Genomic DNA, 26,569 nt, shown 5'->3' with positions numbered 1-26,569 from the left:
TGTGGCCAGTCTTTAACTGTGACCTGTGAAGCCATAGAATGCTCCATTTTAACTTAGAAATATCAAACTCCATACCCTGGTAGGGAGAACCCTACACATGTACATTTGTATCTCTCCCATTGCTGTGCTCTCTCTTTCAGTATTTTTCTAGATAAAGCCCTGTAATTTTTCCAAAGAACCTACTACAATTTAAAAATGAAGTAACAAAAATAATATACATGGTTTTCAACATTAAACTGTATTACCCCAGAGCATCTATGTTTCAATGTAATTAATCTCCATGGTTTTCAACCCAAAACCATTGTCCCCAGTCTACCAGGGTAGTACGTACATGAGATATAACTAATTATGCAAATTAGAAAATTAATATACACATTTCACTGTAAAACTAATTAGGCCTTCTCAGTGTCACAGAGCATCTAAGTTTCATTTTAATGGTAAATGTGATGATTTTACAAGTTTTTTTTATTATGCTCAACAAAGTCGAAATAAAATGATTTATCACGAGTGATTGTATTTTGACAAATTTAAAATAATCCAATAACTTTGTCTGCACGTTCTGGGAAATATAAATCATAAATGGCAATGTTCTGGATACTTGACCATCACATGACAAATTTGAGACTTAACAAGGAATACAAAATTGTGGTTCAATGGGACACTAGCAGCTTGGAATCAGAATTTGTTTCTTGATTTAACTGTTAAAGTACTCATCTGTATTGCCACTTTAGCCGTTAAAAAAGCAATACCATCAAAAACAGTTGAAATCATTGAAAATTTATTTAAAACAGCAACAGATTTAAATATAATTTAAGACTGATAAGCAATACTGACAATATAAATACAATCTTTAGAGACAAAGCATGGTATTTGAGCTAACAGTCACAATGTAGCTAGTTCTCTAAAGTTTCTTTACAATGACACTAAGGCAAAGCAAGATCCTAATTCTTGCCTTGAGTTAAATTTACAAAAATGTCACTATTATATTAAGTTACCTTGTGTGAAGAAAGCTTGTGACAGTATAAACACAGCTGTACAGTACAAGTACATTGCTGTAATTGGGATACTGAAGAACTAAATGTTGCATGTACTATTAATGAAAAATCTAAAATGTTTTAAAAATAAATTCAAATATATGAAGTTTGAGATTCTAATTTGTTCACTAAAAAATAATACTAAATTAACACTGTTTGGAAGACATGTCTTCTATAAGCCGGAAATCACTTCAATTTCAAAACAGTTTGTATAAATCACTAGTGTACTAACAACATTACAATTTTGTTCTTGCAATCACTCTTCTTTGTAGTGTTGATTTACAATTCAAAACTGCTCTATTACATGTATATATAGAACGGACTCATGTGATTCAGCAAAAATGCCAATCATGGAGTGTACTTTCATTCAATTTATTTTACAAATGTACCATGTATTATGAGACTGACATTGAACACAATTTGATGCAATGATTAGAGTCTGTAATTTAAATCATCACATTAAAAGATTCCATGGTTTTGAGACCCCAAAATTAACATCACTAATAAATTTACAAATATACTGGCCAATTGGCATTAAAAACACTCATGACCTGGATATATAATACACTTACAAACTACTTTCCTTTTCATGTTACATTAATAATAATGGCAGTACAGAATAAGTGAAAAAGTCTACATATTTATTCAACCTTCATTTATTGTGTACTTTTTTTAATTCCATTTTAATACCGTTTCACTTATTAGCAAATTAAAAAGCAATTGGATTCACATCATCACAGGTAAACAATCACTGAAAGACAAAGATAGCATTGTTATGTGCATTTACACCAACTCTAGATCTTTAATTGGGATAGGATGCAGGTACTTGTGATGTAACAGGACAAGTGATTCAAATCAATAGTTTGTATTTATCCAGGAGTTATATCATGCTAGATCAACCAAGTATATTTATTGAGAAACCTCTCGTTTACTGTCATGAAGTAATATTTACAAAACAGCAAAAGTAGAAGTTATTTAAAATGCGGCAACTGTTACAAGAATATTAAACCAAAACAAAGATTTTGCTTCTTGTCCAAGAGGGAATTGGCAAAAAAAAACACTGTTTTTATTTATTTTTTTAATACCACAGCATGATATATTTTCAATGTTTAACATTTATTAAATGTTTTTGAACACGTACATTAACAGTTGATTTGGATTAACCATTGTACAGCACAGGGCAGACTTCATGCAAAATTACGAAAACTGATAAATTTTTTGACTTATTTAAAATTTTAGTTGAAAATGATTATATATAACTTTGCCCATATCTACATCTGTACCTCATAATGCTATCTGCAGGGTCACAAGAATGTGGCAAAACCACTATAGGGGAACAAGTCTATTGTATATTGGTATATTCATCACTGTGGCACTATACAAAACTCAGAAGCCACATTTAGAAAATCCATAACAGTTTCTGTAAAAAACAATGATAAAACATCAATGAACCCGATATTGTATGGAAAATACAGTAAAATTATTTTTAAAAGATTGTGCAGAATTGGACTTTAATTTTTCATCACGTTTCAAACCACATTTCAATCAAATAACAATTTCATAATCATACCTGAGAAATCAATAAAAACACAAAATTTAATAAATTATTCAAATAACAGTAACAATAATCGTATCAGTCCAAATTTCATTTTACATAAACTCTTTTATTCACCTGTAAAATACGGAAAATATCCACTTTTTCAGCCTCATGTTTTTCTGGCTCAGAAGATGCATGGCAAAATTCTTTTTAGCCACTAAAATTGACTGGATAATTTGCATCAAGTCCCATCTTCTTATAGGTGTAATCTCTATTTTGAAAACAACTTTTTTAGTTTGATTAACTGTTTTATTTGATTACAACACCAAGAAAGCAAATATTTAATTTGTCAGTGGAATTTTGTCTAAAACCAATCAGTTTTGAATAGAGGACTTGTACATTTTAAAGAAAGTCAACCTTTCCAATAATGCATTTACCAGTATGCTTGATTCAACTTCAACTGTGATAATGACGTTTACTAAAAAAGGACAACTAAGACGGGACTGGTGGTTCTTGTTGTTTATAGGAGTTTAATTGTCAAGTGAGACATGTCCATGATCAATAGCGACAATGGATTATGAAAACGTTTTTTACACCCACCACTGTCACATGCATCAGAAAGTTAACACTGTGGTCACCACACTACATACCCAATAGAAAAGGTGCCAAGATATGTACATTAAATGGAAATCCAACACCTGTATATTACAATAATATAAAATTATGAAAATACAGCTTTTATTTTACCAAAAGAATGACATAAGCACAGGCAGGACCCATGTGACCACAGAGAATATAATTACGACTATCAGAAAATCATTGATTAATTTAAAGTCATTGAATTTTGAAAGTTAAAGCATGAGAATTGTATGCTTTGTTTTTGTCTCTTAAATTCACTGAATATCAAAAGTCTAGGTAAATTAATACATTCAATTGTTTACTGTATAATAAACACACGATGCAAATTGTCCGTGAGATCTTGATAACATGCAACTTCTTTTTATCTCTCAAATAGTGTTTCATTTTCTCTGTGGATAGCATTCACTGTTCAAATCATCTATGTAATCATGGTATTTGGCAAATGAGGATGCAATGACGGGAGAGAACAGAACATGATGGAAACAAGTCATGTGACTCGTAAGCCCTTTTTTGCCTGTGGTCCATTCAGGATATTCTATGTTAATTTTACGACTTCACGAATTACTCCGCCATCATAGATTTGTTCAAGTTCCTGAATTTGAGCTTAAAGTGGAAAGTGCAGAGGATTGACCATCATTTTTCAGTTATCAGCAAACTGAAAGTCAATTCATGAACTGAAATCTACAATCACTTTTACGTACAAGTTGTTTTCTGTCTAGCCATATCTACATGTACAATGTATTACATAGCACAGAAATTACAAAGCACCATACGGTACCTGTTTCTCTTGCAAGATGACACTGCCATCGAGAACAAATCTTGGCACACACAGCAACAATATACATGACAATATATCACCGCATTAATCGCAAAATTAAAAAAAAAAAAAACATTCTTTAAAAACAATCAGAACAGCTAAGTAGAATACACATAACGGTGAATGTCGGATATCAGAGGTTATCTGGGGTCATCAGTACATTTTTAATTATGTAATCAATTACAGTATTATTCTGTAGCATATGGACGTGTTCATTTCCCGGAAATCCCTTCTCCAGCACCGGATGCTTTTGTTGGTCCTTCCACCTAAAAAAAAAAAAAGACAAAATGTTCAAAATAGTATCATATATTTTTGTATTAAACATTTCAGCTGAAGACAGTCATTAATAAACATTACCCTACAACTTATGTTTCGTATATCCAGTCAACAATCACATGCATTTACACCATACAAAGTTTAAGCCAGTCAAGCTGTTTATTTGGACATTGCCTGACCTCTATACTTCAACATATTCTATTCAAGATATGCCGTGGTATAGCAATTCAATATCTTATAGCCATTTTGTTGTATATCATATAACAGTATATATGAGGAAATAGTTTCCATTTTGGTTGAACAAAGGGTAATAAGAATTATATTCCGACCATTACTGGTATGTTTCGAGGTTTAATATATTGACCAACCAATATTCCATAAATTTTGATGAGTTGATGTTCCAGTGACGTGTAAAAATAGACAACAGCAGAGATGAATAGAGATGTCAAATTGAACATTGAAACTACATTTAAAACTGCATTTTTATCACTTTATTTGTTGAAAATACACAACACACTGAATGGCAAAAATGACTCTACTTCTATGATGGCCGAACTGGTGATTCATTGAATTTTCTTTAGCCATTCAGTGCAAAACACTATGCATTATGGGTGTTTTGAACTATAGAACTGAACAAAAGCACTGTATACAAGATACTGAGAATTATTTACATTTTTTACATGTGTCAATTGTACAGTGGTGAAACCTGGTATTTTGATGTAGTCATGTGATAGGGTCATGTGATAGGCATATTTACACTTACAACAAGCATGCTTTCAGACTCTTCATGTTAACAGTGCCATCACCGTCCCCAGTCAAGATAATTGGCTGATCATCAGGGAATATGTGACTATCATCATAGATGAATTTCTCTCCTGTTGGTACTTCAGAGCCATGCAAACAGAAAACAGGAACTCCTGCAAGTAAATGTACTATTTTTGTAACCAGTTTTCTCCCCAGGATGCAAACAGTGAGGTGATGCCATTGCCATGCTTATCTGACACCGCCACACTCAAAATCATTAGGTAATCAATATGCATGAATTTAAACCAAAACATAATCAAATCTGCGCATTGGTCCAGAGCATCTATGCATCAAGTTTCATCAAAAACCAACATATGGTTCTTGAGATGTCAGAGGAACAGGCAGACACACACGCATATTAACTGCAAAAACACAATGTGTGCAATGTCAAAAATAAATCGAAACATGCAACCTTAAAGTGGAAATAGCTCTGCTGTCTTACAAGAACATTGTGGTAGCCAAATGAAGCAACCCATACTCATGAGACTTTTTGAAAACTGCCAGCTCAATTTGATACCAAGTATCAAAGCAATTTAGCTGGTAGTTTTCAAGAAGAAGTTGAACATTTTTGACAGATAAGGACGGACAATCACCTCTATGAATAGAAAATTTAAAAACAAAAATCTTTTAAAGAAATGCTGAATAACACTTTGCTGTAAGTGCTAATGTTTGAAACATTGATGAAATTCTTGAAAATCCTACGTGGAAACAAGAAAACTTGATGTCAAAATGTTCAACTTGCTTTCCATCATGGCTGGTAATCTTTTGGTCTACCTAATCACAGACTGCAGTCTGCTGTTGAGGGTGCTCCAACCATAACGCTTCCTCGTAACAACTGTACTGTATTCTGTACCCAGAATTCGTATTGACAGAGGTAACACATAAGACTGCCATGACTGTTTACAGTAATTGCAACATTCAGTTTTCACTACAACCAAAGATATTTTATAGATATTATAGAATCCTCCATTATATATTTTGCCACTATTTTTGCACAACAAATAGCAAATGAGTACTTATAATAATTTATTTATTTATTTTCTTGTTGACTGATTTAAACCATGACTTGCATTTTCATTCCAAATTATAAATCTGAGTAAATACAGTGCATAAGCAGTTTGTGAAAAGTAAAACAAAACAAAAAATTACGAATAGCTTATGCAAATTATGTTAATTATCCACCATTTTTTAACAAAATCCTCAGCAGAACATTGAGGCTAAAAACAATGTTTTTGGTTTCTTGTTATTATTGTTATTCTTGTTACAAATTGTTGAAATTTTACTAAAAATGAAATTATTTTTTAATGTTGAAACGTCTGAAACTTAAATATGGAAGGCAGTTCCTAATTAAGGCCTACTCATTATACCAAATTGTATTTAGATAACATGTCAGTCCAGTTTGTTTTATAGATAACAGAATTATCACAATTTATTGTAAAATGTGGAGGTGCTAGAGTTGCCATCCATACCAATTTTACTTCATACTTCATGTATTTAGATGAATACAATACATATTTATAGTGAGTACAATACTGACCTGGTGCAGTGAGAGAACCAATCAAATCCTTTGTGTCTAACCACATATCATATGCGTATGGTATTCCCAAGTCTTTGAATAACTGTTTATGATCACCCAGAGTGTAGTTCCTAGTCGGCGTCTCTACGACAACTTGTTTGGAATCCCAGAACTTATCATTTGGATACAGCCATGCTGAACTTGGGTACGTTCTTTGTGCTGGTCTCAATTCCAAGGCATTTACAACAAAGGTTCCAAGATTGTCCCCTATTGAAAACAAACATCACATTTTACACACTGCTATATAGACAGCTTTAAAAATTAAAACATCAAACATTATAATTAGCTGTAACCCATCACATAGAGACAGCAAATACCAAACCAAACATACCTGATGTAAATACCCTGACAATTTTAACAGCACCTGTCCATGGACCACCAAGAGATGTCAGGGATTTGATGTATTTATCTTTCCATTCCTGTGACTTGTGGTTCAATAAATACAATGCATAGGGTCCTCCCATGCTGTGTGTCACTAGCACCACTCTCTTATTGTCATTCTTCTTGTAAGTTTCTTCAATCAGATTGGTGAGATTTTTAAAGAACACTTCGCCTTCATCTGAAAATATTAAAAGAGTAAAATAATACAACACTGCACAAATAATGATCTATTGAACTAAAAAAAAATAATTTATATAGTCCACTACAAATCATAGAAATGATTATCCAAGTGGGAACTGCACACTTATTAATAAGTAACAGGTAGCATTGAAAAAGGTAACATTTTTTGAGCTTACATTCTTGGTCTTGCTATGGAGATGGCGTGCAATCAAGATCTGTATGAAGGGCTACTTATAAAAATACTGAACATACGAGATGACATTGTCTGTCGCAATCACTTAAAACACAAAATCCTTACATACAACAACAAAATTCAAAACACAATGGCACTTATACTATGTTTAGTATTTTCATTTCCTAATATGAAACACTATAATTTAATGAGTGTTAAATAAAGGACACTCACTACTATTTGTAAAGATGGTCATGGCTAACACACTTATTACAGCAAGTCTCAGAAGTATTGGGGCAGCCAATTTGCAAACTCATTAGTGAATTGGCTAACTGCTTGGGTTTTGACTAAAAAATTGGCTTTCGAATCTAGCTGGTGCCGACCCATGGCCGCGTCCACTCAGGGCGAGTCTAAGTTGCATTAGGGGACATACATAGCTTTGTAGGTGCATGTCTAGATTCCCCTGAATGATTTACTTTGTTACGAGGCGTGATAATGTAAAAGTAGTTTCCCTGGTAAACCTGAGAATGGCCAGTCAGCTGGCGTCAAGCGATAATATGATAAATGCGATTAATCCGCCGATATTTACTATATGGGGGTAGCTATCTTGAACACTGCTTGAAACTAAACAAGAGTTGGAAGAGCCATCTCGATGCTGGGAAAATTAAAAGAGTATTTAAAGGTGTGTTTTTTAGAGCAACGGATTGGCGAACAGGCAGAAAAGAAATTTCAAAAACTTGAAGTATACATGAGGGTACGTATTATTATTATTTATTTATTTCGGAAACTCAATTTTTAACTGAAGGAATTAAACTAAATTAGAAATGACTACTGTTCAACTCCGGACGTTTAATTGTACTTAGCGTATGTTACTATGACAATCAACCAATGACCTAAATGCATGGTCACAGCCAAATCGCTGTTTAATTGAAATAAAAGAATCAAAGAAAACAGAGAACTCTAAGACAGGAAGAGAAACACGAGCGATGTATTCGAACAACAGGCATTACAACAGCCAAGTTTGTTTCACCTTGATCAATGCAGTAATACCCACGATGCACTATTCCCATAAGCGTGGGTATGTGGAAGTTCACGACCAAGCGTACTGCGGTCAAGAACAAGGTTGAGACACAAACGTAATTTAATACACACTACTACAGTTCGACTAAAGTTTTCAAACACCACGGTCAGTCACACAAAGTCCCCCAAATTCAAAAGGGATTTTTAAATGCACCCGGGAACACGAGACGAACAATTGTGCATACTTAGATTACGACTCCACGCTATACGCAGCATGAAAATGGCAATTTAAACTTTGCTTGCAGATATTCCCGAGCAGATTTACATAATAATACTGTTTGATAACACGGCCAATCACATAAAATCCATCAAAAGGGAACTGCAAGTCGTATAATGCCAAAACAGTACCATGATTTCACAACTTTCGAAATACGTTCTCTTTTATCGACGTCCACTGTACTGTACTGTTTAATGTCTTCCCGTTCGCAAGCACACAAAGCCTAAACTATCAGAAATTCGTAACACATAATTCGAGTGATGGAATAACAAAATTACTTATCATTTGTAAATTCAATCTATCAAAAAAGTATAAAAAACATTTTTATAAACAATTTTTATTATATAAATACACTTTGAAAAGAAACAAAATTCATAAACATAAATCTATTTGAATACATTCTCACTACAAATTACACAATACTTATTTTCTAGTGGAGTTTCTTCACAGCACAAACTATTGGAATCATGCACACGTGTGAGCACTTCGGTGACACATTTTATAGCTACGCCCAAAATAGTCTATCATTTATTGCGCAACTGTGACCACACGACATCATTCTGTTAACATCCACACATTTTCATAAAATCTCCATGCACTTTTTGACCTTTCATAAGTAAAATACACTACAATTTACTCCAGAAAAACAATTTTCTTGGTACATTCCTACATTCTTGCATACTAATGAGGGATTCAGACACATTCCAAGCTGAACAATTTTCTTGGACTAATAACATCGCTGGTCAATCCTTTCCCAGCAATAAAGGGACATGTTGATAAACAGTTTCCTACAAATCAGGAAGAAAATGACAAACTTTCACATCTAAATTATCCGTCGGGGTAATATTAGCCAAACGCTAAAAAAATCAACCTCATTACACATAGAACACTTTCCCTGGTATATTTGAAAGCGAAATCTTCATCCAACTGTGGCTGATTAGCTCCTAAAGTATGACGACCGTCCCCTGCTGTTATTTCGATTCACCCAGAGTGGGCGTGACAACAAGACGGCGCCTACGAGATTCGAAAACCAACTGTTTAGTCAAAACCCAAGCAGTTAGCTAATTTGCTAGCGAGTTTGCAAATTGGCTGCCCCAATACTTTTGAGACTTGCTTTAAGACCACAGGAACTAAAACTTTGCTAAATTATTCTCAGTGAATGGCAAAGAATCTCAAAGAAAATTTTCGTTTTTTGAATTATGTAGTTGTATATTATTTTTCCAATTCAAAATGGCTGCCAAAGTAATCAATTGAGGGCATCCATCTGTTATTTGAGAGTGATACATACTTGGTGCTTTCCTGAAGTCATATGGGGCTCCTCTCACTGTAATGCCTCTTTCATATCCCAAAGTAATCAGCTTATCAACAAGCGGTGCAAAATAGGAACCTGTAAGAAAATATAAAGATATAAGTTACAGGTGCTTGTACTAAGTGCTCGTACCCAAAAACCTCACTGATCAACTCAGTTAAAATGGTTGGAAGTGTGGATTATGACAGTCACTGGTAGTTGGCATATAGTCCAGCATTATTGTAAGACCATGACTAACTTCAGCTTCAAGAAAAAGTTTTCAAGTTAAGACTCTATGCAAACATGTAGACAGACAGAGACAGACAGTTGAACGGATGGATAGATGGTGTTTGTAAGCTGGTTGTTTGCATTGAAACTATAGGAGCATGTATGAAAACAAGTCATTGTCAATGACACGTCCCCGTTCCGTTCATATTTGAGTGACATTCAAAGCAGATCATGACCGAAATGCACCTGCATATGTACAACACATTGTACTAAATCTGAACAAAATCCATCCATGCATGACTGAGATCTGGTTCCGGAATTGTGAAAATACGTGATTTTAATGCATTTTCGGTCTTAAAATGGCCATCATTCAGCTATTGTTAAGCGGATCATGAAACAAATGCACATATCTATTTGTGACATGATGCACCATGTGTGTGTGAAGTTTGAACTTGATCAATCCAGACATGTCTTGGATACGGATCCAGAACTGAATTCTTTAAGAAAATGGCCGCCAGTCGGCCATTTCGAACTTGATCCGAAAAAAAAAATGACGTGCATCAAGGTCCTATTATGTTTAATGTAAGTACCGAATTTGAACAAAATCCGTCCATGCATAACTGAGATCCGGGTTCGGAATGGTGAAAATGTGCGATTTCAATGCATTTTCGGCCTTAAAGCGGCCGCCATTTGGCTATCGTTAAAGGGATCATGAAACAAATGCACATACATATTTGTGACATGATGTACCTTGTGTGTGTGAAGTTTGAACTTGATCAATCCAGACATGTCTCGGATACGGATCCAGAACTGAATTCTTTAAAACAAAATGGCCGCCAGTCGGCCATTTCGAACTTGATCTGGAAAAAAAAAATGACGTGCATCAAGGTCCTATTATGTTTAATGTATGTACCAAATTTGAATGAAATCCGTCCATGCATAACTGAGATCTGGGTCCGGAATGGTGAAAATGTGCGATTTCAATGCATTTTCGGCCTTAAAGCGGCCGCCATTTGGCTATCGTTAATGGGATCATGAAACAAATGCACATACATATTTGTGACATGATGTACCTTGTGTGTGTGAAGTTTGAACTTGATCAATCCAGACATGTCTCGGATACGGATCCAGAACTGAATTCTTTAAAACAAAATGGCCGCCAGTCGGCCATTTCGAACTTGATCCGAAAAAAAAAAATGACGTGCATCAAGGTCCTATTATGTTTAATGTATGTACCAAATTTGAACGAAATCCGTCCATGCATAACTGAGATCCGGGTCCGGAATGGTGAAAATGTGCCATTTTGATGCATTTTCGGCCTTAAAATGGCCGCTATTCGGCTATCGTTAATCGGATCATGAAAAAAATGCATGTGCATATGTCCCATATAATGTGTGATGTATGAGTGAAGTTTGAACATAATCGGTCCATGCATGTTCGAGATACAGGTGATCACGGACGCACGGACGGACGGACGCACACAGGGCAAAACATAAGTCCCCGTTTTCGGACTCCGTCCGAACGGGGACTAACAAGTTTCAAAAGAATCAACCTTAAAGTTTTTAAGTTATGACTGTATGACACATGACAATGACACATGTATACCCCCAACACTACATGCCATGGGATAAGACTTTTCTATTGACTATACTGAGAGGTGATGATTGTGTGAGTAAATGACATAATTTGTATATAATTAGCATAACATATCATTTGTTTTTTAATCGCAAGTCATTGTTAATGACATAGTCCCTGTTGGAATTAGGGGAAATGTTATTTATCCTAAAAATAAAGTAATATTGACCAAAAGCATAGTTAGTAATTGAGAGTGAATAATTGGCTTGAAATATATGGTTAGAAATTTAGCAGGATACGCTATTCATGCATTTTTTTGTATTCAAACTGAATTTTGTTTCTTCAGACTATGCACGGAAATATAGTAGTATGGTCAAAAAGTAACATTGCAGGCAGTCAAACATCTTTGGTTAGACTGTGAAACTAATTGATATGGACATGTATACCTGGTAAATTTGAAGAGAAAAAAAACTTGTCATTTTGGATTTGAATATGAAACAAATCATCATGGACATGCAACTCAACTTGTATAATGTTTGTATCAAATTTAAACCAAAAACCGACAAATCCTGTCCAAGATTTTCCAAAAAGCAAGATGGCCGCCAGTCAGTCATTTTTGATCTGATTATGAAACAAACTGGCATGGACATGTATTCCAATATGTATGATGCATGTGCTAAAAATGAATGAAAATGGTCCCTTAGCCTTGGAAATATAGTAGTATAGTCAAAAAGCAAGATAGCCGCCAATAATCCGATTGTGAAACAAATCGTCATGGACATGTACCGTATTACCCCGGGCACGCGCCCCTCCCTGGGCAAGCGCCCACCTCCCTGTTTTCACAAAAGTTACATGTTGGGGACATCCTCGGTTAAACGCCCAGGGTGATTTTTAGCCAAGAACGGGGTCAACAATAAAGTTTTATTTGTCAAAAACGAACGTGTTTGATTTATTTAAATAGTGTGTTTGTTACGGTAGTTCTCTTTTTGGAGTGTGTAGTGGCCCTGAACAGGGCCGTTTTGTTTGTGTTTTTACGTAAAAACTCATTGGAACTTAACGACGTAAGATGAACCACGAAGCATGTGGCGCACACGTTCTGCTTTCTCTTCATTCACGATGAATCCAATATTGCAATAATTCATACCTTGGTGAGTGGTTTGAAGCACTTAGCTTTGGTTTCAAAACGTAGCACTTCGCTGACTGTGAATCCATAACGGGAGCTAGCACTTTTGAGACATCACGTCGTAAACTTGCTACTTTCTTTCCATCCCTTCATCACAGCTATGGCATTACGGTCATGTGGATTATTTTTCTGTCGTTGAAGAAAAAACATTTTGCCGACCTCAAGTCCATTACGATAACCATAATGAGGCATGCCGACGATGCATCATAATTTTGTCATGTGTGTGGGGGTGTGAATAAATCATGTTAATGAGGTCAACCAGAGTTTATTTTCAGTCTGTTTTTTATGTATCGCCACTTGGATATGTTTATGTATTCACAATAGTTTGTAAACATTTCACATCAGTAATAAAAGGTTTATTTGTTTCATAACCCTGTCTGCTATTCTTCAGTAATTACGATGCGATGTATCAATACGTGCATGAACGAAATTATGCTAATGAGGTCATCGCCATCTTGGATTACTAAAAAAGTAACCGTGCATTGATTACAATACTTGCCATACTTTGTAGCCAAATTCAGTGAGTAATACAACTCCATTCGCTGACATAAAACAATTTTTATTTATGAAATTCGACCCCGTGTCTTAGTTTTCCCACAGTTCTTGACCGAGTGCTCACGTTTATTGAAACCTCGCATAAATCAAGAAATAAGTATGTGTACAAAGTGTACGAAAGCATTCCTTTATTTGACCTCATCATACAATCACAAAAACAACTTTTTTAAAGCTTTTTTGGGGTGGTCCTCGGGTAAGCGCCCACCCCCAATTTTTTTCCCGATTTTGTATGTTCAAGCCCCTGGGCGCGTGCCCGGGGTAATACGGTAATCTAAAATGTAAATTCTGGAAAATCAAACAGAAGTGAATTATCGATTTTGAAGTACAATTTGTTAGAATTGATTTTGGCAAAAGTAGCATGTATGAAAATGGTAATTACAGATTTTCGAGAGGTAAACTGAATATGGAATGTAGTATTTACCGCCTTTCAAGGTTGTTAACAGGTCATTGTCGAAACATAGTTTACACACGGTTACTGTGGCCTATGTATTCCAACAATATTCAGGCAGTCTATTATCTACGCTGTATTATATAAATTTGATAAGTGGTATTTGAATAGGTCAAACAATTCTCAGTAAACAGTCAAATTTGGCTTAGCCAAATATGGACCTGAAAATAGAAATGCTTCAAAAGTGAGGGTGAGCACTTAGTTGAGCATGGGTGCTGAGTCGGTATGGTACATGTACTGTGAATCATTAAATCTCATAAGATTTGCCAGCAAGGTCACTATGACCCTGAGATGCACATTAAACAACTGCTAGTAGCATGCAGTAAATGTTTTCTCATTCCAAATAAACCTATAAAAGGAACATTGTGTTGCGTACCATATGATACTTTGCTAGGGTCCAGCCATTCCACTGAACTAGTATTACCAAAATGTGGTATCTTGACATCCACTCCGATTTGATTTGTGGTCCTTCTTGTTTTGTTGTTATATGTTAACCTGGCAAACAAAGTACATGTACAGTACAGTTCTCGCAGAAGCTTTGGCTTCACTTCAGCTTCACCTTCGCTTCAGCATCGCATCATTATGGCACTGTTATGGCTTCAGCATCGCTTCAATGTTGCGACAATTAAAAAGTTAGGCGGTTATCGCTTCACTTCATTGTGGCCTCATTATGGCGACAATTTGGCATCAGCATCGCTTCATCAAACAAAGAGGTACAGAACTCATTTCGCCCAACCTCTCGCCCGCTTCCGCTTTTCAATCGCTCGCTTTTGTGACCGCTTGTTGAATTTTCGCTTTATTTTCGACTGTGCAAAAATTCGGACTACTAACAATTTTATGGTTTTCATAGATCACGGTTACTAGTTTAGTAACCGTGCATAGATGTTAAACAACCGTCAAAAGTTCAAATACTTTTTGTTTTAACTATCTATAATTATATGCACGCAATCTGACCTATTGACCTAGATTTGGCTGGGATTGACTATTTTATTTTATTTTAAACAATATTCTGACGTGACGCACTGCTACAAAACGTATTTCAACAGAAGTACGACATGGTTGTCCGGGTTTCTTTTCCTGACTGCGTTGAGTTTACGATTTGTATAATTATTGTTATTTCCCCGAAGGAGAACACAAGCCGAAGGACCATGCAGCTAAATAGAAGTACCACGCATGGACTGAGTGAAGAAAATATTTCTAAGGCTAAAATAAAACCTAATATCTCTTTGTGTATTTGTCAATTTTGCATATATTTGTTGTGACAGAATGTTCGTAAATATCTGGAAAAATCTCGTCTTTCGTTAATAATATCATTTGTTTGAAATGTCTACCGACCGTGTCCCAATAATTTGTTTGGAATATCGATCCCCGTTGGTTTCTCCAAACGGCCCCGACGTCCATTATTTAACACACTCAGCATTTATTTATCGTAATTCATGGAGATCATGTCCCGTAATTTGCGGGCTGTAAAACCAAATAATTAAACACGTACTATTTATTATATATATTTTTTTACCTCGTGAAACTACAACACAGCGTAGAGTTGTCGCGGTGAAACAGTCGCCTTGAAATCGATGGAACTTCAATTATCTATTTCTCGCCTTGAAATAAAATTAAAAAAATTCGAAGAGCATCGGGGGATATATTATTAACCAGTCTTACCAACCGCTAGCTTTATTTTATTCAAATCCATAACATTCACAAGTTTTTCGACATTTGTTGGCAACTTCCGCGCTAAAAATGGTTGAAAATGTGGGTGTGGTTCTCTCGCAAAGTCCCGTTGATAATACGGACAAATATGGTTCTGTGACCCAGGTCGTGCTCCGATCAGGTGACTTTTAGCAAATCAATGATGTTGTAACAAAGCATATTTGACGCTAATTGAAGGTCGTCGTACTGTCCAATCTCCGGCGTCGATTCACTGTGCTGTGACAGGCTTCACAATCATTCACTGAAAAACATCGGTATATTTTGACAAACGGCTGGGATTTGACCTCAGTTCAAAACAAAGAAAGCTTAGAAAGAACTCCCATGTGCTGAGAGTATTGGAGACACATTAAATATAATTCGAAATTACTTAGCTGAAAACTAATTATGCAAATCAGAAAATTAATATGACCAGATTTGAGTGTAAAACTAATGAGGTCTGCGCAATGTAACAGAAAATCTATGTCTCCAAGTTTAATTGAAATGTGATTAGAACCAAAAAATTATGAATTATTATGCTTATTAGGGAATTAATATGAACAGATTTTTACCCCAAACTAATTAGGTTTGTACATTGTCCTAGAGCATCTTTGTACTAAGTTTCATTGAAATGGAATAATTAGTACCGTGAAAAAATTTCGACCCCTCTAAAAATTCGTCCGCCTATTTATTTGCCGGGTTTCGGTGTTTTATTTACCTCCAAATTTTCGACTCCACTAAAAATTGCCGACTCATTCTTATTCGAAAATTGCGACCAGTTTTAGTTTTCCCCCAAACGAAAAAAAAAATGATGTGAGCGTTCAAACGGGACCTTCCTCAAAGGCATGAATCCGGGTTTCTGATTGACTGAGAGATTTTTATTTTATTGGTAACGAAAATATATTCTAAATAAACGAAGTTTCAAATAAAAATGAACACAAAAATCTCGGCATGCTGCGTTTCTGAATTGTTGATTATTACTGTACTCAGTAGTGATTATAATAATGTACACAAAATAAATTTGTTGAATGGTTATGAAATACAAATAAAAGTCAACTTAGTTTCATCGTAAGCGAATGATTCCGGTCTCGTATAAACGTTTGATGCTGTAGGATATCCGCCATGTTCTCTTAGGTCAAATAGGTCAAATCGCTAATTAACCAATCAAAAAGCTGGATGATGCCAACGTGTTCAAATTACCATAGCTTATTTAAATATGTTAATGTTATTGAACGCAATGCGGAAGAGATTGATGTTGTAGTACGATATTTTGGCTTGGATTTTGATGCGAAAACGGCATGATTTTTTTTAAATAAAAAAATTAGTTGTTTTTAAAAAATAAACTGGTCATCTGAAGAATAATTTAACATTGTTCACAGTGATAACAGCTCATTCTCGAAAGGAAGCTTACCCGCTCACGCTAGTCACGATAAAAATCATACACGTGTACTCTTGAATAGACAGACGTCAATGACTACGGTAAAACTTACTCTATTTTAGCCGGCAGGATTGATTGAAATGTCCGAAAAATGACGCCAAAATACACCTTAAAAGTCCCATTTTATTTTCTTAAATCCCATTTTATTTTTTAATCCAAGGGCGAATTTACGGCAGAATTTGGTCCCTCAAATAAGGGACACGTGAGCTTTGATTCTAACCGGATACATTGCACTGGGTCGGGGAGATCGTTTGCTAAACTTCCATGTATCTTTTGTCCAATGGGTACCTGTACTTCGAACATTCGCAAGTTTTCCTAGGTAGTGCGAGACAGCTTTGTCTTTTGACCTATTAGTTTTGTGCTGACCTCTTCTCCGCATCTTGATGTTTTGTTTTGCTTGTCATAATACTCACTGATTGATGACTTTGTTTAGATTTTGAGTTACAACTCGGCCACGACCTTTGCTTTTACCGTGAAACATGAGGAAGTTTACGTCAATTGACGGACATTGCATTTTTTAAAAACTAATGAAGCACACTGTCTATCATCCCCATTTTTTTTTGCTGATTTCTATTCTGAAAAATTTGACCGTCCGAAAATGCACCTTAATTTTGACTCTAAAAACACGTCACATTTCTAACACCAATTATTTAAAACTGGTCGAAATTTTGGAGTTTTTACGGTACTTTAGATATCAGTGTGAAAGCTTAAAATTGGTTAATTATGCAAATTAGGTAATTAATATGTACAGATTTTAACCCACAATTATTCAGGTCTGTCTATTGTCCTACAGCATCCATGTACATTCATTGATATGTGATGTATAGTACCTGAGATATCAGTGTGAAAGTTGGTTAATTATGCAAATTAGGTGATTAATATGCACAAATATTTACCGGAAACTAATTGGGTCTGCATAATTCTAGATTCATTGAAATGTGATGATTAGTACTTTAGATATCAGTAGAAAAGCTGAAAATTAATTATGCAAATTAGGTAATTAATATGCACAATTATTTACCCTAAAACTAATCAGGTCTCTGCATAGTCCTAAAGGATCTATGTACCAAGTTTCATTGAAATGCGATGATTAGTACTTGAGATACCCGTGGAAAAGCTGAAAATTAACTAATTATGCAAATTAGGTGATTAATATGCACAAATATTTATCGAAAACAATCAATCTCTGCATAGTCCTTGAGTATGTAAGTACCAAGTTTCATTGAAATGTAATGCTAACTACTTATATCAAATGCTGAAAATTAATTAATTATGCAAATTAGGTAATTAATATGTACTGATATTACCATAAAAACTATCAGGTCTGTGCAGTGCCGTATGACATCTATGTACCAAGTTTCATTGAAACGTGATGATTAGTACTTGAGATATCAGTGGAAAAACCGAAAATTGACTAATCATTATGCAAATTAGGTAATTAGTATCCACGGATTATTACCAAAAACTAATCAAAACCTAGCATTAGTTCAGAGCATCTATGTACCAAGTTTCATCAAAATCCAATGAGTGGTTGTTTAGATATCAGTGGAACAGTCATGGAACCACTAAAAAATAGCTAATTATCATGCAAATTAGGTAATTAATATGCACGGATTTTTACCAAAAATTAATCAAATCTGCGCATATGTTCAGAGCATCTATGTACCAAGTTTCATCAAAATCCAATGAGTGGTTCTTTAGATATCAGTGGAACAGTCATAGAACAGCTAAAAATTAGCTAATTATCATGCAAATTAGGTAATTAACGGGCATGGATTTTTACCAAAACCTAATCAAATCTGCGCATTGGCCCAGAGCATCTATGCACCAAGTTTCATCAAAAACCGATGTATGGTTCTTGAGATAGCAGTGGAACAGTCAGACACACATACACACATACACACACACATACACACTAACTGCAAAGACTCCCATTTTGTGCTTCGCACATGGGAGTCAAAAAGAAAAAAAGGAAAACTGGGCTGAGATACAAATCAGTTTTGCAAGTTGGGAAATAAGGTAAACCAGATTGGGGTCGATGATATTCAGTATCGAAGGACTTCCGTGTGTATAATGAGTTTCAAATTGTTCATCGACTGGTCACCAAATATTAACGGCTACAACTAAATGAACACTTTTTTTTCTGAAGCCCAATATTCGATTTTTTACCAGGCCTGTGGCTCGTTTTTATTCGAAAATATTTTTTTTTGAGAATATTTTAAAGTACGTATAGATTGAGCTCAGGCCACTGACGTGATTTAATTTTGAAAATTGGATGTAAAATTTTACCAGACCGACGCCACCACAACCATCCAATCATAGTTGGAAATGTACGCACTTGTTTTGGAACTTTGTATCAAGATGGCCGGCGACAACGGCAGGCGGCGTTCGCGTGTTTTGCATGTATTAGTAGTCCGGGCATGGGATCGGACTCGGCTAAAACTAAACGAAACACAGAAAAATACCACCAAAATGAGGAATCTGAATCTGTTCTCTTACCAGCAAATAAAATGAACGAAAATAAGGTAATTTTATAACACGAACAGTTTCATTTTGTATAGCAAATTGTGTTGTTTCCGAATGACGATTGCATCGAGTGATTTAAATTTATCACGTTTTTCCTTGCAGTCAATATGACACTCGTCACCTTGCAGATTGCAATGTACTTCACATAGTTTTTGGTACCCAATACTCGCAACATTAAATAATTAAACAAGATATCTTTTTAAAATGTCATTTTACTCTTGGTCATATTATTTTATTCCCCTTACCGCTTTGAATTTCAAATCGATTACATATCGAACTTCTGTACATGTGTTTTTTCTCTACTGCTTTTCCATGTGAAAATAATGAGGTCATACTCATGTCACAATACTTTGAAGCTGATGCCATGTTGATGCCATGAGACTGCGAAGCTGAGGCCACGATGATGCCACAAAATAAGAGAGGCGAACACAGCTTCAATTTTCAATGACGCAAAGCTGATGCCACAATGATGCGATGCAGAGGCGACAATGAAGCCATGCGTTTGCGACAATGATGCCACAAAAGCCAAAGCTTCTGCGAGAACTGTACTGTAGAGTTGGTATACAATGAAGTATGGAAACAAAGTTGTGTACATTGTTCTATGTCACATTTTGTTTGTTACAGCAATTCCAGGCACTGATTTGACGCTGAAGTAGTGCTAGATGTTGATAACTTACTACAATAGGTTACACACTTTGTTTTCACATTTACATAAGTTGTAACTAGAAATATAAACATCGGCTGCAAATCAGAGGAATGATTGACAGATATTGCCCACAATGTTTTCTATTTTTGCTAAAAAGTCAGGTACACCTGGACTTTGAGGCGCGTCTGTCTTTCATTCACTTTTGGTCGGTCATCGTGTCGATTGCGTGTCTACAAATCGGCATATGTCCAAGTTGTTTAAGCATCACGATGGAGAAGCAAATAGTCAAATAACCAGTTGAAATGAGAACAAGAGTTGTCAATTCGTATTTTCGTGGACTGTCATTTGCTGAGATTGAAGATCGAAATGGTGTTTCAAAGCAGGCAGCTTATAATATCGTCAAACGGTTTGTTACCACCGAGAGTATCCGGCCAGGAAACTGACAACGTTATAGACTATGTCAAATATTATAATTGCGACCGCGCATTTACGAACGGGAAGTTCAACAAAAACTACTTGTGTACGGCGGCAACACTCTCCGGACGTGTGTTCGCAGCCAGTGATTATTTGGTGGCACATCAACCTTTTGGTTCTCATCGCAGAGAACTAATAATCGACCCATTCTACTTATGTATTCAATTTCATTATTGATATACTGGATGAAGTCTTCATAGGACGTTTGTTGCAGGCAGCTTTCAGTTATATACATCAGCGTGATACGGATATTTCTATAGTAGGAATAATGCACTTTGATCAATAATTCTGTCATGATCAGTCGGTCAGCTGGTTCTGTAAAATAACGTTCTTTACAGTGCCACCACTTTATGCGCCCCTCTCACTGAAATAACATGTGACGCAAATATGAAGTACCCGGTATGAAACTAAGTTGAGAGCCTCAATCGTTTATTGGAGTAGAAATTCAAAACTAATGTACCGCCACTTTTATGGGCGGAGCTTTCTTCTGGTGTGCTTCAAATTGCAGACATGCTGTCTGCATTATTTGTAACAACTTCTGTAAATTTGAAAACAAAGTGTGTAACCTATTGTAGTAAGTTATCAACATCTAGCACTACTTCAGCGTAAAATCAGTGCCTGGAATTGCTGTAATTTTAAACTGAGATTCAGAGTAAAATGAACATCAATTAAAAAAATTAAAAAACAACAACAATTGTTTGACTAGAGAAATTAGAAGTAATGACATTTTGTACATTTTAGCTAATTTTCTTGAATTTTTTTGTTAATTCTGGACATAATTGGTTACACATTAAACAAATAGTTACCACAGCTTTGATCAATGTTCAGTTTTCATGAAATTATTGATGAAGGAACAATATTGGCAGATACTGAAAAAAACTTAATATTGATCGTTACTGAGGTAACAATGTTTTATTATACCAAATGAATTAACATAAATTGTATGTTGGAGTCTGTGGCAAACAGCTCTGTCTACACAAAAACGTATTCGCATAACAAGTTTTATTGACAACTACAGGAGCATGTTCTGACTGATCAATGTGAGTATTAAACATTAGGTATAATACATGTAAATGGGCTTATTACATTGACTTTGACATTCAAGGTTAGGATGCCTTACTTGATATTATCAGACCAGCAATCAATTATGTAAGGAACCAATTCTTCTAAATTCAGCCATATATTGAAATAGTCACTGGTACGTTGACGGCAATAGTAGTGCTTTACTTTTGGTCGGTCAAGTTTACCAAGCATGTGAGTGCCTCCATCCCCAGGGACTGTAGGTGAAACAAATCAACAGGTTACATACAAATTGAATTGAAATATACGTGTGTACAAACATTGTATGTAATCATCAGATGTAATACCAAGCAGGTATCTTGCACCATGGGTCAAAATTACTAATCTTTCCACTTCGTAGACCATAAACAAATCGTTTTAACTTGAATTGTCAGAATATTTAATATTTGTTTGGGAGATTTAGTATGAAAGCAATAATTTTCGCTTAAATTTAATTCCACTACTTGGGAATTTCAATGTAACAAGCCATCTGTCTACCTGACATTTTACGCAGACACTCCATATTTCAGCAGATACAAATTTTTATTTGACAGCCTAAATTTCTACAAATCTGTCCATATTTGATTAACAAGGTAAGAGTTCCTTAGGGCCCCCTCAAAAAAAAAAGAATATTCATATGTTAATAAATAAATAAAATACTGTGTTAGAGTCTCTATTCATTATTTAAATAATTTGAAACAATACATGTTCTCCTGGGAATGTTTTCCATACCGTCTGATTTTAATTGAAAGAAAGAAAACAATTGGAAACTAATCATACTTCAGCAGCTGTTTACATTACAGCTGTGATGGAACTAAACATGTAACAGCTGTTATACACTCTGATACGAGACGAGTAGACAAGTATTCACTTGTATGAAATAACAGAAATAATTTATGATGAAGGATTGGAGGAGAGGTGTTCACTTCATATTAAAAATTGTCTGCTGAAAGGTCCACAAAAAGAAGTCAGCAGCCAGGGAACGTGTTATTGGAGAGTGTGATGGTATGATCAGTCAGGTGATTTCCGTAATGTCATGACCTTTCAGTAATTACGATCATAAATCATAACCCCTCCTCCCGATTCACATGCAGATGAAAACATCTGGTATTCCAATGCACAGGCCCTCGGTACCCAATTAACCTTGTTATTGTCATTTACTGGTACTGGGGCCATTGTCCCTGTGATGGACTGAGTATTTATCGTGTTTACTATTTATTTGGTCTCATTATCAACGAAAGGTGACTACGTAAAATCGCAGCTTCATTGGTGCAAAATACACTACTGGCCTCCCCACAATTAACCATTCCAGACCAATAGAGACACTGGCACGCATAATCGGAAAAGGTCACCAACCAGGTGTACATTCACGAATTTTAACTACATAATTGAAAATAAATGTCGAAATGGAACTTACTGAGAATCACTGGCGATCCCTTGGCTTTAAAAGGCAGTCCAACGCACACAAATACCGTCATCAGCGACGATAAACAGAAAAATAAAAAGACGAAATAAAACGCCGACACCGCCGCCATGTTTTTGAATCCAAACTTACTATTGGCGTACTGCGCACGTGCAGTCAATAATAGTTCGTTGACCCAGTTCAGCGAATACTTGCAAAATAGAATATACCAGAATATACTTAGTAGACTGTTGAGATGATGCTCAGACAAGTCTGAGGTTGATGACCATCTTTATTGTTCTTCTATTTCGCATAAATTACTATTGTAAACAGAGATTATAAAGGCAGTTGTCGTCGCGCTACGCATGCGCGAGATATGGGTTCCATACTGCCATAGAAACAGTGCAAAATTCCATCCACAGGTCATCCATGACCAAACTAAGAATTAGTGCTCATGTGTTAGGAATAGAAACTGGAAGACATAAAAACATTGACATTTCAAAAAGAAAATGTCAGTTTTGTTAATTAAACGAAATAGAAAATGAAGAGCACTTCCTTCTTGAATGCGGTCTCTATAAAAAAGAAAGAAATGAGCTTCTCAAAAATTCGATGCTACCTCCAAAACTTCCTGACAAAGAAAAAATAGTTGTGATAATAAACAATGATAGTAAAATATTAACTCCTCGAATTGCTAAGTACGTACATGATTGTTTTAAAATCCGAGAGAACAACTTGAAAAAAGTACTACCAGCTGCCTCAAAATGACTAAAAACATTTACTTTATTATATTTTATTAATAACTTTGTTCTATACTCTTTTAATCTCATTTAATTTTTTTTTCATTGTTATACCTTTATTGTATTTTATAATCAAAGTCCCATAGAGGATACGATAACAATAAAGATGATTATTACAATCTTTACCTCAAAGTAGGTCAGCAGATTGTCTTTGCGTTTCATCTCCAGCATTGTCCTTTACTACAAAAACCTGTACAAGGGTATTACACTTTCAACAGGATTTTTTTTTCAGTTAGATGATTTATTTCTCTGCACTGTTTATTTTAGCCCCCAGCTCTCAAATATTTTTAATTGAAAAGAAAACAATTTATTTCAGCGTTTGATATGGTGTTCAAACGAGTTCTTGAATATGACTTGAAACTAAAGAAAGAGACAAGTTGCGAAACACGTTTTTCAGTTTCCTACAAATCGGGGGGGGGGGACCTTCACAGCTAATAAGATTAAGCCAGGTGTTTGATATGATGGACAAACGAGTGTTATTGAAGAAGCTCTTAAGTTCATGGCATTTTGTAAGTTTCCCTAAAATGGTTTAGTTCTTATTTATCTGCAATAAAGCAAGTTGTGTATTTGATGAGTAAACTTTTCGATGCTGGTAATATTCGATATGATGTACCACAGGGTTTAATTTTGCGACCATTATTGTTCTATTTATAAATGACCTTCCATTATTTCTTGGGAACGGTTCCATATATATGCCGATGATAAAACACAGTTATCTTCTGAACCAAGTATCAATGTTATCACAAAATGCATGATGATGTTTGGCCAATTTTGCGTTGGGTTAATTGCAATTACATGTCAATCAACACATCTAAATCAAAATCTATGCTCATTGGATCCTGTCAATAGCTAAATAATGTTGGTGAAGATTTTCTAGTTAACTATAATGGTGAAATAATTAAAAAGGGGCAGTTTGGGTGATTTAATATAACTTTAGCCAATGCTGTTCAAGGACATGGTATCTTGCTTACTGACTACAGAATTTCAGATTTTCTAGGTATCTTTATGTACATGGCAACCGACAACTTGGCGCTTTTATATTTAAATGAGATGTTCAGACCTATCCCCAAATTCATAGGTATAGTAAAGGTTTCTCTCTTAATAATAATTTATGCTTTTTATATGGAAAACATCTATATTTATTTATTTATTAACACACAAGGTCAGAGGACATTTCAATACAGAGGGGCAAAGCTATGGAATAACTTGCCAAGTCATATTAGAAATTCAGCCTCGTTAGAAATCTTTATATCTTGTTAAGAAATTGGTTGTCAATGGTTCATGGGAACATTATGTATGTCGTTGAATTTGCTTGCCTCTACACAGAATCCAATAAAAATTACTTTATTGTACTATGGCCCACTTCTTTAAATAAAGTTTAAATAAATCAAAATAAAATTACTAAATGTGGACGTTCAACAAAAACAAAAATGTATATGCGCGTAACTCAAAGTTCTGTTAACTGAACATCATGTTATAATTTGGGCATCGTTTTGCAAAATTTGGCATGGTTTCCTGAATACGAGTGTGGTCATTTTTGCATGTGTGTGTTCAACCTCTTTTTGCCTGATCAGATTCACTGTCGCCTTCCCATTTTTGTCGACACGTCGTACGTACACGATTTTGCATTCCTTTGCAGCGTTATCGGTGTCACCATCGATAAGAATGGAAATGTAGTTGGCATTTTTAATGCTGCTCGATAACTCCCTTTTCATTCCATCTGTGATATTCGCTATAATTTCAGCGCATTTGTGTGTATTATCGCATGTTGGGTCTATGTCAACCCAATTTTTACGGTGAAGTAGCAGTAACTTTGGAAACATCGAATACGGTATTTCATGTTTAGCAATTATATATGCTATGTTGAACTTGATTTTTAATTCAGCTACAGTTTTATCAACACTGTGGTCAGCTGATTTTCGGAATGCTTTGGCGAGTGAACTTGCTTCAACAGGTCCGGCAAAGAATTTATCATGTGCGTGAATGTGTCTTGATGAGGCGCTATGTTCAGTCAGACTTTCTTTTTTTTCGACCAGTTTACCACGTTCTGAGGCATAATCTGTCTTCTCTCGTGACACTTGCCATGCGCCTGAAACTAGACTTTCCGAGTACATCGTAAATTATTCAAAGATCGTGCAAAGTATTTTATGAAAACTGCAAGCTAAATGCGTATATTTAAATGGTTTTTACTCGCATAGACGTATTTTTTAGGTGCATTTGCGAGTAGGTACTCACAACTTCCTAGGCTGGGTTGAGAGCAGTAGATTGCCTTCTTCCCTGCATGAGGATAGAAGATTGTCTCCTACCCTGAGAGAGAATACCAAACACTCAAGATCAACCCTTGGCAACTGGCTAAGCTTCATTCACATACAATCTTTTATTGAACTTGACAGAGGACCTATGATTGTCATTTGATAGAAACAAGCCTGTTATCCATAAAATAAGAACGATTGTTTACAAGATAATTATATATTGTACCATGAGTATATTAAAAGATTAAAAGTGAGCAACTATACTCTTTTATTTGTGCTGTTACCATAGTAACAAACAA

General features: G+C 35.3%; 1 protein-coding gene across 1 annotated transcript; it reads right to left on the bottom strand.

Annotated features, from left to right (window-relative positions):
- Window positions 1–2,131: 2,131 nt before the first annotated feature.
- Window positions 2,132–23,369, bottom strand: LOC100378834 (lysosomal phospholipase A and acyltransferase-like). Its single transcript, XM_002738978.4, has 8 exons — window positions 23,237–23,369; window positions 21,881–22,037; window positions 14,367–14,485; window positions 10,002–10,100; window positions 7,015–7,242; window positions 6,645–6,890; window positions 5,067–5,220; window positions 2,132–4,293 (listed from the first exon to the last, which is right to left on the bottom strand). Exons 1-8 carry the CDS (start codon window positions 23,352–23,354, stop codon window positions 4,161–4,163), a joined length of 1,254 nt encoding a protein of 417 aa, XP_002739024.1. The 5' UTR covers window positions 23,355–23,369; the 3' UTR covers window positions 2,132–4,160.
- Window positions 23,370–26,569: the final 3,200 nt, after the last annotated feature.

Source organism: Saccoglossus kowalevskii, chromosome 6 (genome assembly GCF_978046115.1).
Source record: "Saccoglossus kowalevskii chromosome 6, keSacKowa6.1, whole genome shotgun sequence".
NCBI classification, from domain to species: Eukaryota; Metazoa; Hemichordata; class Enteropneusta; family Harrimaniidae; genus Saccoglossus; species Saccoglossus kowalevskii.
The sequence above is the reverse complement of the archived record's forward strand: the minus strand, read 5'-3'. Positions and strand labels throughout refer to the sequence as shown.